The 17,040-nt window shown below is 42.2% G+C and overlaps 1 protein-coding gene across 2 annotated transcripts in view; it reads left to right on the top strand.

Annotated features, from left to right (window-relative positions):
* Positions 1-17,040, top strand: part of Ptp99A (Protein tyrosine phosphatase 99A) — a 727,568-nt gene that overhangs the window by 187,299 nt on the left and 523,229 nt on the right. For both annotated transcript variants that reach the window (XM_070090786.1, XM_070090785.1), the window contains exon 2: positions 4,786-4,982. In XM_070090786.1, the coding sequence (XP_069946887.1) occupies positions 4,786-4,982 (197 nt within the window). The remainder of the gene's footprint in view (positions 1-4,785; positions 4,983-17,040) is intronic.

Here is a 17,040-nt window from a genome sequence, read left to right as displayed (position 1 = left end):
TCAGTGGCCTCATTCTGAAAATATCAGATTGTCTGTTTGTTTTACAATACCTTAAGAGAGTTTACTTATTTCATAATTGCTAATGAAAATAAAACACACCTGCAGGTAAGCTCTAACTTTGAAATGAGTTGTGCAGAGTTCAGAATCAATGAATTATTTTCGTTCGGTAAATACACCGATGAATGCAGTACGGAATCACATAAATAAGTCTGTAAATACCGAACGAAATCACGTAAGTATTTCCACAAATACCATACGGAATCGTGTAACTACACCAGTAAGTACTTTATGAAATGTATGGAAAGCAGTGTGGATATTTTATGTCAGAACATCATTGCTAAGAGAAAAAAAATTGACCCAACACAAGACACTGTTGGCACTCGTCGAAATAAGGATACTTAAGTATAGTTCAGGACATTTATTACGGGAAACGTTTCGCCACGAGTGGCTTCCCCAGTCTGACTGTTGACATTATCTGTCACTCAGTGTAGCGGACAAGTCTCTCAATACAAGCTGAAATTAATTGTCATGCAGCTTCTGCAACTTATGTTGCGAGGGTTCCTTGGAGATATGATGGTTGAACATAAACACACTTGGTTGGTAGATATCGCTTATATTGGCAGAGTCGTGAGGGAAGTATAGCCCAGCCCACCTGTCTCGCCTGTGCCTATACTGGAACTGAGGAAGAGGCAGGGTGACCGACGCTCACATGCGGCACTATGTGACGTCACATGCTAACCACTGAGCCTACGATATGCTACACAAACATATACATATTAATTCAGTAGCAGTACTGACCCTTAGCGTTCAGCTTAAAGACTGTGTAATCACGTGAGGCATTCCGACCACAGTGTAGCGCATCCTGAGCTTAAGACTCTGGTGCGTTGGCTCTCCTGTAGTGAACTGTAATGTGAAAAGGGAATGGATGCCTATGAATAGTGGCCTCACACACACACACATACCCAGTGAAAGCATCATCGGCCACCGGGTCACTACCGGCGAACCACATCTAGTTGTTGTTGGGGTTTATAGGGCCACTGACAGTGTACGCCGTATAAAGCCCAAACCACATCGTCATGAGCATCATCCCTCCTCATACTGTCAAGGCTGCCATTCAGGGCTGGAACTGATGGCAGCCTTCATATTACGGGAACTCTTTGGCGCATGAAGAGTGCTATTAAAAATGTCATTATGCAAAGTGCCGCTATGTGAAAAGTGCCACAATGTTAAAACAACGACTATAATAAAAGTGCCAATATACGAAAAGAGCCACTATAGTACGAAAATAATACGTAACGCTTTTTTATTTATTATGCGTCTGCGAAAAGGGAGTAAGTTGATAACAGTTTACAGCAGCAGGCAGAGTGCATGCACCAGGTTATAGCAGGCAGAGTGCATGCACCAGGTTACAAGAGACAGAGTGCATGCACCAGGTTACAGCAGGCAGAGTGCATGCACCAGGTTACAGCTGGCAGAGTGCATGCACCAGGTTACAGCAGGCAGAGTGCATGCACCAGGTTACAGCTGGCAGAGTGCATGCACCAGGTTACAGCAGGCAGAGTGCATGCACCAGGTTATAGCAGGCAGAGTGCATGCACCAGGTTACAGCAGGCAGAGTGCATGCACCAGGTTACAGCAGGCAGAGTGCATACACCAGGTTACAGCAGGCAGAATGCATGCACCAGGTTACAGCAAGCAGAGTGCATGCACTAGGCTACAGCAGAGTGCATGCACCAGGTTACAGCAGGCATAGTGCATGCACCAGGTTACAGCAGGCAGAGTACATGCACCAGGTTACAGCAGGCAGAGTGCATGCACCAGGTTACAGCAGAGTGCATGCACCAGGTTACAGCAGGCAGAGTGCATGCACCAGGTTACAGCAGGCAGAGTGTATGCACCAGGTTACAGCTGGCAGAGTGCCTGCACCGGGTTACAGCAGGCAGAGTGCATGCACCAGGTTACAGCACGCATAGTGCATGCACCAGATTACAGCTGGCAGAGTACATGCACCAGGTTACAGCTGGCAGAATGCATGCACCAGGTTACAGCAGAGTGCATGCACCAGGTTACAGCAGGCAGAGTGCATGCACCAGGTTACAGCAGGCAGAGTGCATGAACCAGGTTACAGCAGACAGAGTGCATGCACCAGGTTACAGCAGAGTGCATGCACCAGGTTACAGCAGGCAGAGTGCGTGCACCAGGTTACAGCAGGCATAGTGCATGCACCAGGTTACAGCAGGCAGAGTGCATGCACCAGGTTACAGCTGTAACCTGGTGCATGCACTCTGCTGTAACCTGGTGCATGCACTCTGCCTGCTGTAACCTGGGGCATGCACTCTGCTGTAACCTGGTGCATGCACTCTGCCTGCTGTAACCTGGTGCATGCACTCTGCCTGCTGTAACCTGGTGCACGCAGAGTGCATGCACCAGGTTACAGCAGGCAGAGTACATGCACCAGGTTACAGCAGGCATAGTGCATGCACCAGGTTACAGCAGGCAGAGTGCATGCGCCAGGTTACAGCAGGCATAGTGCATGCACCAGGTTACAGCAGGCAGATTGCATGCACCAGGTTACAGCAGGCAGATTGCATGCACCAGGTTACAGCAGGCAGAGTGCATGCACCAGGTTACAGCAGCCAGTGCGTGCACCAGGTTACAGCAGGCAGAGTGCATGCACCAGGTTACAGCAGGCAGAGTACATGCACCAGGTTACAGCAGGCATAGTGCATGCACCAGGTTACAGCAGGCAGAGTGCATGCACCAGGTTACAGCAAGCAGAGTGCATGCACCAGGTTACAGCAGGCAGAGTGCATGCACCAGGTTACAGCAGGCAGAGTGCGTGCATCAGGTTACAGCAGGCAGAGTGCATGCACCAGGTTACAGCAGGCAGAGTACATGCACCAGGTTACAACAGGCAGAGTGCATGCACCAGGTTACAGCAGGCAGAATACATGCACCAGATTACAGCAGGCAGAGTGCATGCACCAGGTTACAGCAGGCAGAGTGCGTGCATCAGGTTACAGCAGGCAGAGTGCATGCACCAGGTTACAGCAGGCAGAGTACATGCACCAGGTTACAACAGGCAGAGTGCATGCACCAGGTTACAGCAGGCAGAATACATGCACCAGATTACAGCAGGCAGAGTGCATGCACCAGGTTACAGCAGGCAGAGTGCATGCACCAGGTTACAGCAGGCAGAGTACGTGTATCAGGTTACAGCTGGCAGGGTATATGCACCAGGCTACAGCTGGCAGAGTGCATGCACCAGGTTACAGCAGGCAGAGTACATGCACCAGGTTACGGCTGGCAGAGTACATGCACCAGGTTACAGCAGGCTGAGTACATGCACCAGGTTACAACTAGCAGGGTACATGCACCAAGTTACAACTGGCAGAGTACATGCACCAGGTTACAGCAGGCAGAGTACATGCACCAGATTACGACGAGCAGAGTACTCGCAGCAGGTTACACCAGAGTACTTTCACAAAGTTACAGGAAAGTATAAGGAACGAATGAAAGATAAGGCTTTACATGTAACACGGAAAGCCCAAGTTTCAATTGGAAGAAGAGAAAGTTACAAGTGAAAGAAGAGAAAGTTACAAGTGGAAGAAGAGAAAGTTACAAGTGGAAGAAGAGAAAGTTACAAGTCGAAGAAGAGAAAGTTACAAGTCGAAGAATTTAAAGTTACAAATGAAAGAAGAGAAAGTTAAAAATGGAAGAAGATAAGGTAAGTTACAAGTGGAAGAAGAGAAAGTAAGTTACAAGTGGAAGAAGAGAAAGTAAGTTCACAAAGCAGGTGTGAGTGATTTATTAAGTTCACAGACATCTCAACACAAATGTGACTGACGTTGCCTAAAACAAGTTGGACAGACTGCTTCAAGAAAGTTTTAGAAAGGAAGGAAGAAAGGAAGACTAGACTGCATCAAGAGAGAGAGAGAGAGAGAGAGATTTAGAAAGGAAGCAAAGAAAGAAATGTTTTTAAAAAATCGGAGCGTTGGAAGCAAAAGGTCATTCATCGTTCCATGAAAGATTCAGGAGACGTAAGAAGACATTTTTGAGGTGAGAGACGTGGCCCGAGGACCAAAACACACACGTTGCAGAACTCGCTTTTGTTGGGCAGCGTTTTTCTCTGTGTAGAGTTTCATCAAAACTCTACACAGGAGGGGAATTTTGTCCTAGAAAAGGCTTCTTCCGCAGCATGTGCTCTTAATTCACTGTCTTCGGCAAGGTAACATTTGTCTCCGTGTGAAGGTCGTTAAGTGTGGTTAGGTTAGGTTAGGTAAGGTTTATCAAAAAATAGGACAAGCGTTTCCTGACGCGGGTGTTAGTCATATGATGACCCGCAGCTGGAGCTTTTGGTCATCTGGCCGAGGCCTTCAGCTAGCTTACCCGTCCAATCCCTTAAAAAATTATGGTTAGGACTCATTGTTCCTAGTTAACATTCTATATTTTAGGTGTGTTGACTAGCACAGCGGAGAAATCCCAACACCTGATGTAGGCTTTGATCAAGTGACTCTGTGGGTCATCAAGACTTCAGCTGGAAAACTGGCAGTTATTTCAGGCGTCATATAGAGAAACAAGTAAACTTGCGTCAAAAGCAATCTTTCATACTTAAATACTCATGTTTCTTTAATGGAACATTTTATTTCAGTGAAAATCATACGAAATGATGAATTTCATTATTTTTTTTATGACACAATATTTCCAGTTTCTATGAAAGTGTTGTACAAATATGACAGTGAAATATTTCAGCTGCTCTAATTTTTCTTCTCTTTGTGTTTGCAGTGCCTGAGGGGAAGCCAATCTTCACAGCGGCACACAATGCCTCTTCCACCAGCCTACAGCTACACTGGAAGGCTCCCAACCACTCCTCCATCCACGGAGAGTTCCTGGGTTACCGCATCACTCTCAAACCCAGAGATATTCCCAACCCACGCTCAGACCAGGTGGTCAAGATCACCATCAGGGACCCTGGCGTGAATGTGAGTCTTGCTCAGATTTGGGGTTACGGGCCTTCATGTGGCTGGGTATGCATGTGTAAGTGGATGAGTGTGTACGTAGGAGCGTGGGTGAGAAGGGTCTCCGTGTGTAGGTGGGTTTGTGTATGTTTGTGTGTGGGGGTTTGGAATTTGCCTGTGAAAATCTTTGTGAGTGTGTGTGTGTGTGTGTGTGTGTGTGTGTGTGTGTGTGTATGTGTAGGTTCCTTATTAGAGACTGGTGCGTGTGTATGAGCGTGAGGAAATGTGAGTTTTCATTGATGTAAAAGGTATATTGGAGGTTTGTAGGTATTAATCTCCAGCTCTTGGATTCGTCTTAGCATTCGGTCAGAGGATGGATTTTTTCCACCGTGTTTAACTTCGGACGTATCATATATGGACTCCATTACACCCCGACCTAACTCATTCCATTTATATTCTTCGTACATTGTAAAAATTTTACTTAAATGCGTTTTGTTTTATTAGTCTGCGCTTTCTGGAGTTAAACTCGGGTCGCCATTGTCTGGCCAGTCCTGCAGTCTGTACAAGTCATGGAGTTTCTTTTAGTCTTCCCTTTATATCCTCTTCAGAATGTTTCTGGTAGTTCCAGATATCTCTAATTTTAATAGTTCAGATCCTTCAGTGAGCGTCCAGGGCAATGTTTTGCTGAGTTCCTCAACAAGTTTCAGTACTTCCTCACTAATTGGGCGAAAGCTGGTATGAAATTCCGATATTTGCGAAATAAGTCTGAAGGACTGAAGAAGTCAATTCGTGGCGAAATTTTTCCTCAATAAAGTATCCTAACACTGCGCAAATATCATCTTCCTCACTCATAGTCTCGGTGTTTATCACCTCAGTGTGGCTTATTATTATTCCTGGTACAGGTAGATAGAGCAAATACTGCATTTCTTAAACTTCAACATTATCTTTGGTAAAGCCTCTTTTAAATTAAGCTACTCGCTTCTGGTTCCATATTACCAGTTGGATATAAATGCACTGGAATATTAATACGTATGCAGAGAAGGATGACGAAGTTGATTCCAAGTAGCATAAAGCTTTCCTACGAAGATACGCTTTAGATGCTTAGTTTGCACTCTCTGGAAAGACTCAGAATTAGGGGAAAGGAAGGATTTGACTGGAGTGTACAAATGTGAAACAAGATTATAAAGGGGTATATAAATAACGTTCTGAAAGTTTCTAACCAAGACAGGACTTGCAGCAGTGGATTCAAGTAGGACGAATTTAAATTTAGAAAGCATGTAGACAAGTAATGGTTTGGCAATAGAATTGTAGATGAATGGAACAGGTAGCGTCATTAGAGCGAAAACTTTGGGTAACTTTGGGTATTACGGATTTTCAAGGACACTTTGACTATATTTAAATGTTATTCGCTAATTAAATTAGTTAATTTCTAATAAGGACGAGAGAATAATTTTATTTTCCGCGATGAACACACGGGCTTTCATACGGTTACCTGAACATGTTGGGAAAACATTACCAACATAATGTTTAATGAATAATACTCCTTATTAGTATAGTCATCCAAGTAAATGCCCTGCAGATAAATTTAGGAGTCTACAGGCTGGAAGATAATTAGTAGGTAATTAACAAGTTGAGGTTTTGGGTTCTGAGCTTCAACTTTCAGATTTGCCAGTTAAGCGGAATAAATCTGAAATTCACTCCCGTTTAGAAGTTGTGTTTTTCTGCTCCTGTGATGCACTGTTGTTGTTGTTTTCCACTTCTCTGCTGCTATGACACTTTAAAAGTACTTTGACGTATTTACGAGTAGTCTTTTTGTTTACCTTTCATGTCCTCCCTGGCTGTGGTTGTACTCAAGGTTAACAGTGTGTTTACCGTGTTTACACCGAGTATCCTATGTTGTCATCATGCCCTGTCTTGATCCGTTAATCTGGTGTCTTGATCCGTTAATCTGGTGTCTTAATTAAAGTAAGCTGTCTGGTTTATTAATTTGTAATTTTGTTATTTACGGAACTAGCCTTTACCTGCTTTAAACTGTACTGGATTTAATTAGGGTTCCACGGTGTGTATTCTGAGATTGGTAAGACATAATTATTGTTCCGAAGCTTCTTGATTTAGATTATTAAATGTCATTCTAACACTTGTTATTTGGGTTACGCCGCTGACGTTATTATTATATACTTCAAGATAACTGGTTTAAGTACTGTTGACACTGACGTTGATCATTGATGAACTCTGTGACTCTCGATGAACCTTCATCCATTTTTAATTAGATTTACTCAGATTCAAGTTGGCGCTATTATACACATTCCTGTAGCTGGTTAAGCTTTTCTCGAGTGTCTGTGTGAGTCTTTGTCTGAATGACCCTCGTTATTTTTATATCGTCAGTGAACGTGACACGTATGATTAGTGGGAGGTGGTTTGTGTGTCATTAATGGTATTATTCGGCTGTGTATGTTTGAATATTTTGAAAGTGTAAAATAGTGTAAAAGAAATTATACTTAAAGACCTATTCCCTGCTTGCTCCTGTAATGTATCAGTTTCTAAATCATTCCCAAAAATCATTGTAATTTGTCACAATCACTTAAGTTTCCCTATGTAATTAATTCAAAGTATAGTTGAACAAGATGTGAAGTTAAATGACAATATTTCCCAGGAAGCCAGAGTAAAGTAGAGCTAGAGCTCCCCACAACCACCAGGTGTAAGACTCAACTAACCCAAAATTCCCTTACAGCCTAGTCCGCCCGGCGGCCCTCCCTGCCTGCCTGCCTGCCTGCCGCCCTGTGCTCGCACTGGCGTCAGGAATTACCTTCCCTCACATTCAGATTTTGTGGATAGAATAATTGAGCAGTTGGTGGAGGGATTTCCAATTTTCGGGACTGGAATTTTAGATAGAAGAGCGCGCGCTCGGCTCTTTCTTGTTTCTTTGAAAAATAAAGTTTCATCGTAGGTATATATGCGCGTACGCTTCTTTTTACAGTTTCGTTATCTTTGCATAGTAGTTTTACATATAAAATTCATAAAGATATAACAGTGAAGAGTTAACTTGTGTTGAAAGTGAATGTAGATGAGCACAGTCCAGTAGAGGAATAACTGTGGCAAGGAAGGCATTATTCCCTGCCATGACACGCTGACCTTGCAGAGGCTTCCTTCTAAACACAACAGTTTGGCTTATATTATACAGAATTCCTCTGATGGCCTGTACAGGACTCAAAGATATCCGTCAACCATATACGATCATATAATGCTTCTGGTTACGCCATATATATATATATATATATATATATATATATATATATATATATATATATATATATATATATATATATATTATATATGTCGTGCCGAATATGTAAAACTGGTCAATTAGCAAGAACTCATTTAAAATTAAGTCCTTTCTAAAATTTTCTCTTATACATTTAAAGATATATTTTTTTCATTAATGTTAATGTAAAAATTTATAATTTTGCACCAAAAGAATCTTAGAAAACTTACCTAACCTTATTATAACAAGAACAATTTATTTTAGCCTAACCTAACTAAATATATTTTAGATTTGTTTACAATAATTTAATACTAAACAAACACAGTGAAATGTATTTTTTTCGTTAGGTTCAGAATGATTTTGGCGAAATTATTGCATACACAAATTTTCACTTGTCCTATATGGCAAAATGAGCGTTGCTATTTAAGCCAAGATCGCAAGTTTTGCCTATTCGGCACGACATATATATATATATATATATATATATATATATATATATATATATATATATATATATATATATATATATAGACACACACACACACACACACACACACACACACACACACACACACACACACACACACACACACACACACACACACACACACACACACATATGATGATGGAAGGAATAGACTCTGAAGTGTCCCTATTCGCAGATGATGTGAAGTTGATGAGAAGAATTAAATCGGATGAGGATGAGGCAGGACTGCAAAGAGACCTGGACAGGCTTGACATGTGGTCCAGAAACTGGCTTCTCGAATTCAACCCTGCCAAATGCAAAGTCATGAAGATTGGGGAGGGGCAAAGAAGACCGCAGACAGAGTATAGGCTAGGTGGACAAAGACTACAGACCTCACTCAGGGAGAAAGACCTTGGGGTAACCATAACACCGAGCACGTCACCGGAGGCACACATCAACCAAATAACTGCTGCAGCATACTGGCACCTGGCAAACCTGAGAATAGCGTTCCGATACCTTAATAAGGAATCGTTCAAGACACTGTACACTGTGTATGTTAGGCCCATACTGGAGTATGCAGCACCAGTCTGGAACCCACACCTGGTCAAGCACGTCAAGAAGTTAGAGTACAAAGGTTTGCAACAAGGCTAGTCCCAGAGCTCGGGGGAATGTCGTACGAGGAAAGGTTGAGGGAAATCGGCCTGACGACACTGGAGGACAGAAGGGCCAGGGGAGACATGATAACGACATACAAGATACTGCGGGGAATAGACAAGGTGGACAGAGATAGGATGTTCCAGAGAGGGGACACAGAAACAAGGGGTCACAACTGGAAGCTGAAGACTCAGACGAGTCACAGGGACGTTAGGAAGTATTTCTGCAGTCATAGAGTCGTCAGGAAGTGGAATAGCCTAGCAAGTGAAGTAATGGAGGCAGGAACCATACATAGTTTTAAGAAGAGGTATGACAAAGCTCAGGAAGCAGAGAGGGAGAGGACATAGTAGAGATCAGTGAAGAGGCGGGGCCAGAAGCTGAGTCTCGACCCCTGCAACCACAATTAGGTGAGTACAATTAGGTGAGTACACACACACACACACACACACACACACACACACACACACACACACACACACACACACACACACACACACACACTAACACACACACATACACATGCATGCAAACCTCAGAACAGCATTCCGACATCTTAATAAAGAATCGTTCAGGACCCTGTACACCGTGTACGTTAGGCCCATATTGGAGTATGAGGCACCAGTTTGGAACCCACACCTAGCCAAGCACGTAAAGAAACTAGAGAAAGTGCAAAGGTTTGCAACAAGACTAGTCCCAGAGCTAAGAGGTATGTCCTACGAGGAGAGGTTAAGGGAAATCAACCTGACGACACTGGAGGACAGGAGGTATGGGGGGGACTTGATGGCGACATGCGGGATGCTGGGAGGAATTGACAGGGTGGACAAAGACAGGATGTTCCAGAGATTGGACACGGTGGCGGGGGGGCACAGTTGGAGGTTGAAGACACGGATGAGTCACGGGGATGTTGGGAAGTATTTCTTCAGCCACGGAGTGGTCAGTAAGTGGAATGGTTTGGGAGGCGATGTAGTGGAGGCGGGATCCATACATGGCTTTGAGCAGGGGTGTGATGGGGCTCACGGCTCAGGGAGAGTGACCTGGTAGCGATCAGTGAGGGGGCGGGGCCGGGAGCTCGGGCTCGGCCCCCGCAACCTCAACTGGGTGAGTGCAACTAGGTGAGTACATACAACAGGCCTAGTGTCTAATCGACATGTGCCTAGGACCAAATGGTAACTAACACACACACATCTCAGACAGGGAGGCAACAACGAGTCATGACTTAAGAAATCGTAATGACACGATTGGCTAACGCGACGGGCTGGAGTTTTGAGACTCTATGACCGCGGGTTCAATCCCGGCCGGGGGTATGGTTTAACAACGAGTCATGGTACGTGGCGAGGTGTCAGAGTGGGCGCCTGTGACGAACGGGGTTCCACAGGGGTCAGTCCTGGGACCAGTGCTATTTTTGGTATATGTGAATGACATGCCGGAAAGGATAGACTCAGAAGTGTCCCTGTTTGCAGATAATGTGAAGTTAATGAGGAGAATTAAATCGGATGAAGATTAGGCAGAACTACAAAGAGACCTGGATAGGCTGCAAGCCTGGTCTAGCAACTGGATCCTCGAATTTAACTCCGTCAAATGCAAAGTAATGAAGATCGCGGAAGGGCAAAGAAGATCGTAGACAGAGTATAGGCTAGATGACCAAAGACTGCAAACCTCACTTAAGGAGAAAGATCTTGGGGTGAGTATAATACCGGTCCTACGAAGAAAGGTTAAGGGAAATCGGCCTGACGACACTGAAGGACAGGAGGGTTAAGGGAGACATGATAACGACATGCAAAATACTGTGAGGAATTGACAAGGTGGACAGAGACAGGATGTTCCAGAGATGGGACACAGAAACAAGGGGTCACAATTGGAAGTTGAAGACTCAGATGAGTCAAAGGGATGTTAGGAAGTATTTTTTTAGTCATAGAGTTGTCAGGAAGTAGAATAGTCTGGAAAGTGAAGTAGTGGAGACAGGAACCATATATAATTTTAAGACGAGGTATGATAAAGCTCTTGGAGGAGGGAGAGAGAGGGCCTAGTAGCGACCAGTGAAGAGGCGGGGCCAGGAGCTGTGACTCGACTCCTGCAATCACAAATGAGTGTGCGTGTGAGTACACACACACACACACACACACACACACACACACACACACACACACACTCACACAAGACCAGATAGGTTTTAAAGCGAAGTGGTGAACTAACACATTCACTCTGAAAAACTTGAGGACCTTCACTGCAGGACATTCACTGCAGGACCTTCACTGCAGGACCTTCACTGCAGGACGGTAAACTACTAAAGAACTCGAAAATGGCAGCCACTCTCTTGTTCTAAAAAATTCGTTAAAAATATTCAAGTGTATTAATCATTAAAACATTTTTTTTTTTCAAATCGGCAAAATCGTGTATATTATATGCAACTACTGTTACAGACACAAAGATTATTAAAGATGGAAAGGAGGAGCATATTGCAGTTCCAATTTTATATGAAAAAAAAAATTGTTAAGAGTGATGTTTCAAAGATCAACAGTGGGGGTCCCATAAGGTTCACTACTCGACTCTGATGCCTTCCATTTTTATTGCAGCTCTATATGGCCCACATGGTTTAGAGCTTCATATTTTAATATACGGCAGTTTAAATCTACATAAATGATTTACCAGGAGTAAAATTCTACATGAATGGTAAACAAACTAAAATATCTGTGACAAACTTAACTCTGACAACGGGACACCAAGAGCTTATCTTTGCTCCTGTAACCACAGAGAGATAATCACAAGTCTCCTATACATTTTTTAAGTTTCAGATATCGTCCACTCCAATGGCTTCCAGTTTTTTAATGTCATTAATGCTGCCCATTTTCGTCGATATAAATTACAGCCTCTTCCCAAAGTTGTTATCTGCAGTCTTTCCTATCTAGTCACTCGTATTTTAAGACCTTGTGTATTTGTCATGTCTGTCTGTTTCATCTCTCCCCCTCCTATCCTCCTCCTGCCTTCTGTCTTTTATCTTAAGAACATAAGAAAGAAGGAACACTGCAACAGGCCTACTGACCCATGCGGAGCAGGTCCATGTCCCCCCCCCGATAAGACCAATGACCCCCCCCCCCCGATAAGACCAATGACCCCTCCCCCCCCACGGATTAGCCCAATGACCTACCCAGTCTGGTCACCTAAACTCAATGAAGGAGCACAGCACCAGACCCAGCAGCACAAGCTAGTCAGGTCCAACTCACACCCACCCACACCCACTCATGTATTTATCTAACCTATTTTTAAAACTACACAACGTTTTAGCCTGAATAACTGTACTCGGGAGTTTGTTCCACTCATCCACAACTCTATTACCAAACCAGTGCTTTCCTATATCCTTTCTGAATCTGAATTTTTCCAACTTGAAACCATTGCTGAGAGTCCTCCTTCTCTCTTTCTCTCGCCTGTCTTTCAAAGAATACATTGCATAAGATTACCTCACCACTGGTCTTCTGGTGACTGTCTTACTCACCCAATCAACTTTCCCACATTATCAGATATTCTTTACGTTTTGTCTTTTTTAAGCATATTTACGTGTTCTCCCATTTACTTTGTATTACATTTTCTCCAGTATATGCCGCCACCCATGTGTCCTACGGATATGTTCAGTGTATTTGTAGGGAATTGGAACGTGTGTATCTGGTGAGAACGTGGAATTTTGTTGTGCCTAATTGTTCTTAGTTGATACTGAACCTGTGAGATGCCTAGACTGAGCGAGTGCTTCTGTCACTCTTGCGGAATTTTAGAAATCCAATATGGGTGCCAAAGTGGCTGCCGACCATCCTTGAATGCTTAAAAACATGTAAATAAACAAAAATATTGAGTGTTTCAATCAAATATATTGCTAACATATTTTTAGGCAAAGAAAATCACCTCCTGTACTCTCATTCTGGCAGGATGATTCCTTAAAAATCAGATATCCAAGATTATTGCCGACCTTACCGTAGAGTCGTGGTTACAGGCACTGAGACATTCCCTGTCCCAGCGTTCTTTGCGCAAGGCACGGAAAGGAAAATAAATTAGACAACATTTATAGTTTCATAAAACATACACTTATTTTGGGTCAGATTAAGAAAAAACATTAACCAAGCAATTTACCGTCAACCTACAAATAGATAATGCAGTTTGATCAAAAATATTTTTTTTTCACTTGTAAACAGTGCAGTATATTGACAGACTCAGTCTATTATTACCAGTACTCTACTGTTAATCCTTGCCCATTAATTTTTACCTATAACATTATAGATAATATCTATACTCACAGCTAAGACTACCTCTTATAATTCCACAACAGTGTCACGAGAACAAGAATAGGCTTCTTGATCACGCCATAATGATAAATATTTTCTCAACAATAAACTAAGATCTTAGATAAAATTAACTAAATCAACCATAATGTCATCATCATCATCAACGTTCATGCTGATGTGTGCATCCTTATGAATCCATAAATGATCGGTGACTGCTTTGGCAGCCAACTTGCATTTCTCAAGGGTAACAGAGTGACACCCTCTGGATACTTGCATTTCTCAAGGGTGACAGTGTGACACCCTCTGGATACTTGCATTTCTCGAGGGTGACAGTGTGACACCCTCTGGATTTGCAGTCTAGACACTAAAAGTCTCAGGTTCTCTTGAAAATAACTTAGCACCACAAAATTCTAGATTCACCAAAGAAGGAAAATAGGCAACCAGACTAAGATAAACAATTGTAAAAACCTTTTTGAATTGGTGGGAAAGAGTGTTAGTTACCATTTTGTCCTAGGCACATGTCAATTAGACACTAGGCCTGTTGTGTGTGTGTGTGTGTGTGTGTGTGTGTGTGTGTGTGTGTGTGTGTGTGTGTGTGTGTGTGTGTGTGTGTGTGCGTGTGTGTGTGTGTTACCATTTTGTCCTAGGCACATGTCGATTAGACACTAGGCCTGTTGTATAGTGTGTGCGTGTGTGTCTATATGTGTGTGTGTGTGTATATGTGTGTGCGTGTGTGTATGTGTATGTGTGTATGTGTGTGTGTATATATATGTGGGTGTGTGTGTGTATACACACACACACAAACATTATGTACATATATATATATATATATATATATATATATATATATATATATATATATATATATATATATATATATATATATATATATATATATAATCATACTTAACATCTTCACTACACTTCATCATAAATATCTTCACTACACTACATAAACATCTTCACTACACTTATCATAAACATCTTCACTACACTTCATCATAAACATCTTCACTACACTTCATCATAAACATCTTCACTACACTACATCATAAACATCTTCACTACACTTCATCATAAACATCTTCACTACACTACATCATAAACATCTTCACTACACTTCATCATAAACATCTTCACTACACTACATCATAAACATCTTCACTACACTTCATAAACATCTTCACTACACTTCATCATAAACATCACTACACTTCATCATAAACATCTTCACTACACTACATCATAAACATCTTCACTACACTTCATCATAAACATCTTCACTACACTTCATCATAAACATCTTCACTACACTGCATCATAAACATCTTCACTACACTTCATAAACATCTTCACTACACTACATCATAAACATCTTCACTACACATCATAAACATCTTCACTACACTTCATCATAAACATCTTCACTACACTTCATCATAAACATCTTCACTACACTTCATCATAAACATCTTCACTACACTTCATCATAAACATCTTCACTACACTTCATAAATATCTTCACTACACTACATAAACATCTTCACTACACTTCATCATAAACATCTTCACTACACTTCATAAACATCTTCACTACACTTCATCATAAACATCTTCACTACACTTCATCATAAATATCTTCACTACACTACATAAACATCTTCACTACACTTCATCATAAACATCTTCACTACACATCATAAACATCTTCACTACACTTCATAAACATCTTCACTACACTTCATCATAAACATCTTCACTACACTACATCATAAACATCTTCACTACACTTCATCATAAACATCTTCACTACACTACATCATAAACATCTTCACTACACTACATCATAAACATCTTCACTACACTACATCATAAACATCACTACACTACATCATAAACATCTTCACTACACTGCATCATAAACATCTTCACTACACTGCATCATAAACATCTTCACTACACTGCATCATAAACATCTTCACTACACTGCATCATAAACATCTTCACTACACTGCATCATAAACATCTTCACTACACTGCATCATAAACATCTTCACTACACTGCATCATAAACATCTTCACTACACTACATCATAAATATCTTTACTACACTATCATAAACATCTTCACTACACTACATCATAAACATCTTTACTACACTATATCATAAACATCTTCACTACACTGCATCAAAAACGATAGTTTCTCATTTTAACTTCAGTAATGTATACAGGAGATGGGGTTACTAGCACCTTCCTCCCGGCATTTTAGTCGCTTCTTACAACACGCATGGCTTACGGAGGAAGAATTCTGTTCCACTTCCCCATGAAGACAAGAGGAAATAAACAAGAACAAGAACTAGCAAGAAAATAGAAGAAAACCCAGAGGGGTGTGTTTATATGCTTGTACATGTATGTGTAGTGTGACCTAAGTGTAAATATAAGTAGCAAGACATGCCTGAAATCTTGCATGTTTATGAGACAGAAAAAAGACACCAGCAATCCTACCATCATGTAAAACAATTACAGGCTTCCGTTTTACACTCACTTGGCAGGACGGTAGTACCTCCCTGGATGGTTGCTGTCTACCAACCTACTACCACAAGATGATAGTAGCTCCCTGGATGGTTGCTGTCTACCAACCTACTACCACAGGATTGTAGTAACTCCCTGGATGGTTGCTGTCTATCAACCTACTACCACAGCCACCAACATCACCACCACCATCACCACCAACCATCACCACCAACCACCATCACCACCAACCACCATCACCACCAACCACCATCACCACCAACCACCATCACCACCAACCACCATCACCACCAACCACCACCAACTACCATCGTCTGTCCTGCCTCGCTAATAATACCTGTCTCTGTGAGGGGGAAGAAATTGTAGACTCAGTTGTCTAACTCGCGGTTCACAGCTTCAACAGCCTTCTGTAAGTTAGTGTTATTAGTGACTACAACACACGGTATAGGTGGAGCCAGTTGATTCACTGGCTTATGCACTGGCCTGAAGTTTTACGACTCACCTGCCGCGAGTTCGAGTCCCACCCGTACCGTGGTTTGCAATTGTGTTATTACGATTTCGTGAATCATGAATATACCAGATAACTCATGATAACCAGTACTCTCAGATAATGAAGATCGAAGCTTTGCTGAATGTTGTTGATGACAGTGTTCATCACCACTGCACATGACAATGGTGCCGTCTGTGCTCTGGCTACGAATTCTCTTAGAGTTTAACTTGCATGTTTAGCATCAATATATGCTCAAAAGTATCCCAGGGGGAACCAAAACGTTTCCCGGGGCAGGAACATCCTCAAGACTCCCTTGGTTGCTGGAGTATCAAGTACCAAGTTACTTAAGGAAGTAAACAAAAGTCTGATCTCATATTTTGCATTTAGTTTAACAATCATGTATTTGTA

This window comes from Cherax quadricarinatus, chromosome 33 (assembly GCF_038502225.1).
Source record: "Cherax quadricarinatus isolate ZL_2023a chromosome 33, ASM3850222v1, whole genome shotgun sequence".
NCBI lineage: Eukaryota > Metazoa > Arthropoda > Malacostraca > Decapoda > Parastacidae > Cherax > Cherax quadricarinatus.
Note: the sequence above shows the minus strand (reverse complement) of the source record. Positions and strands in the feature narration are given on the sequence as shown.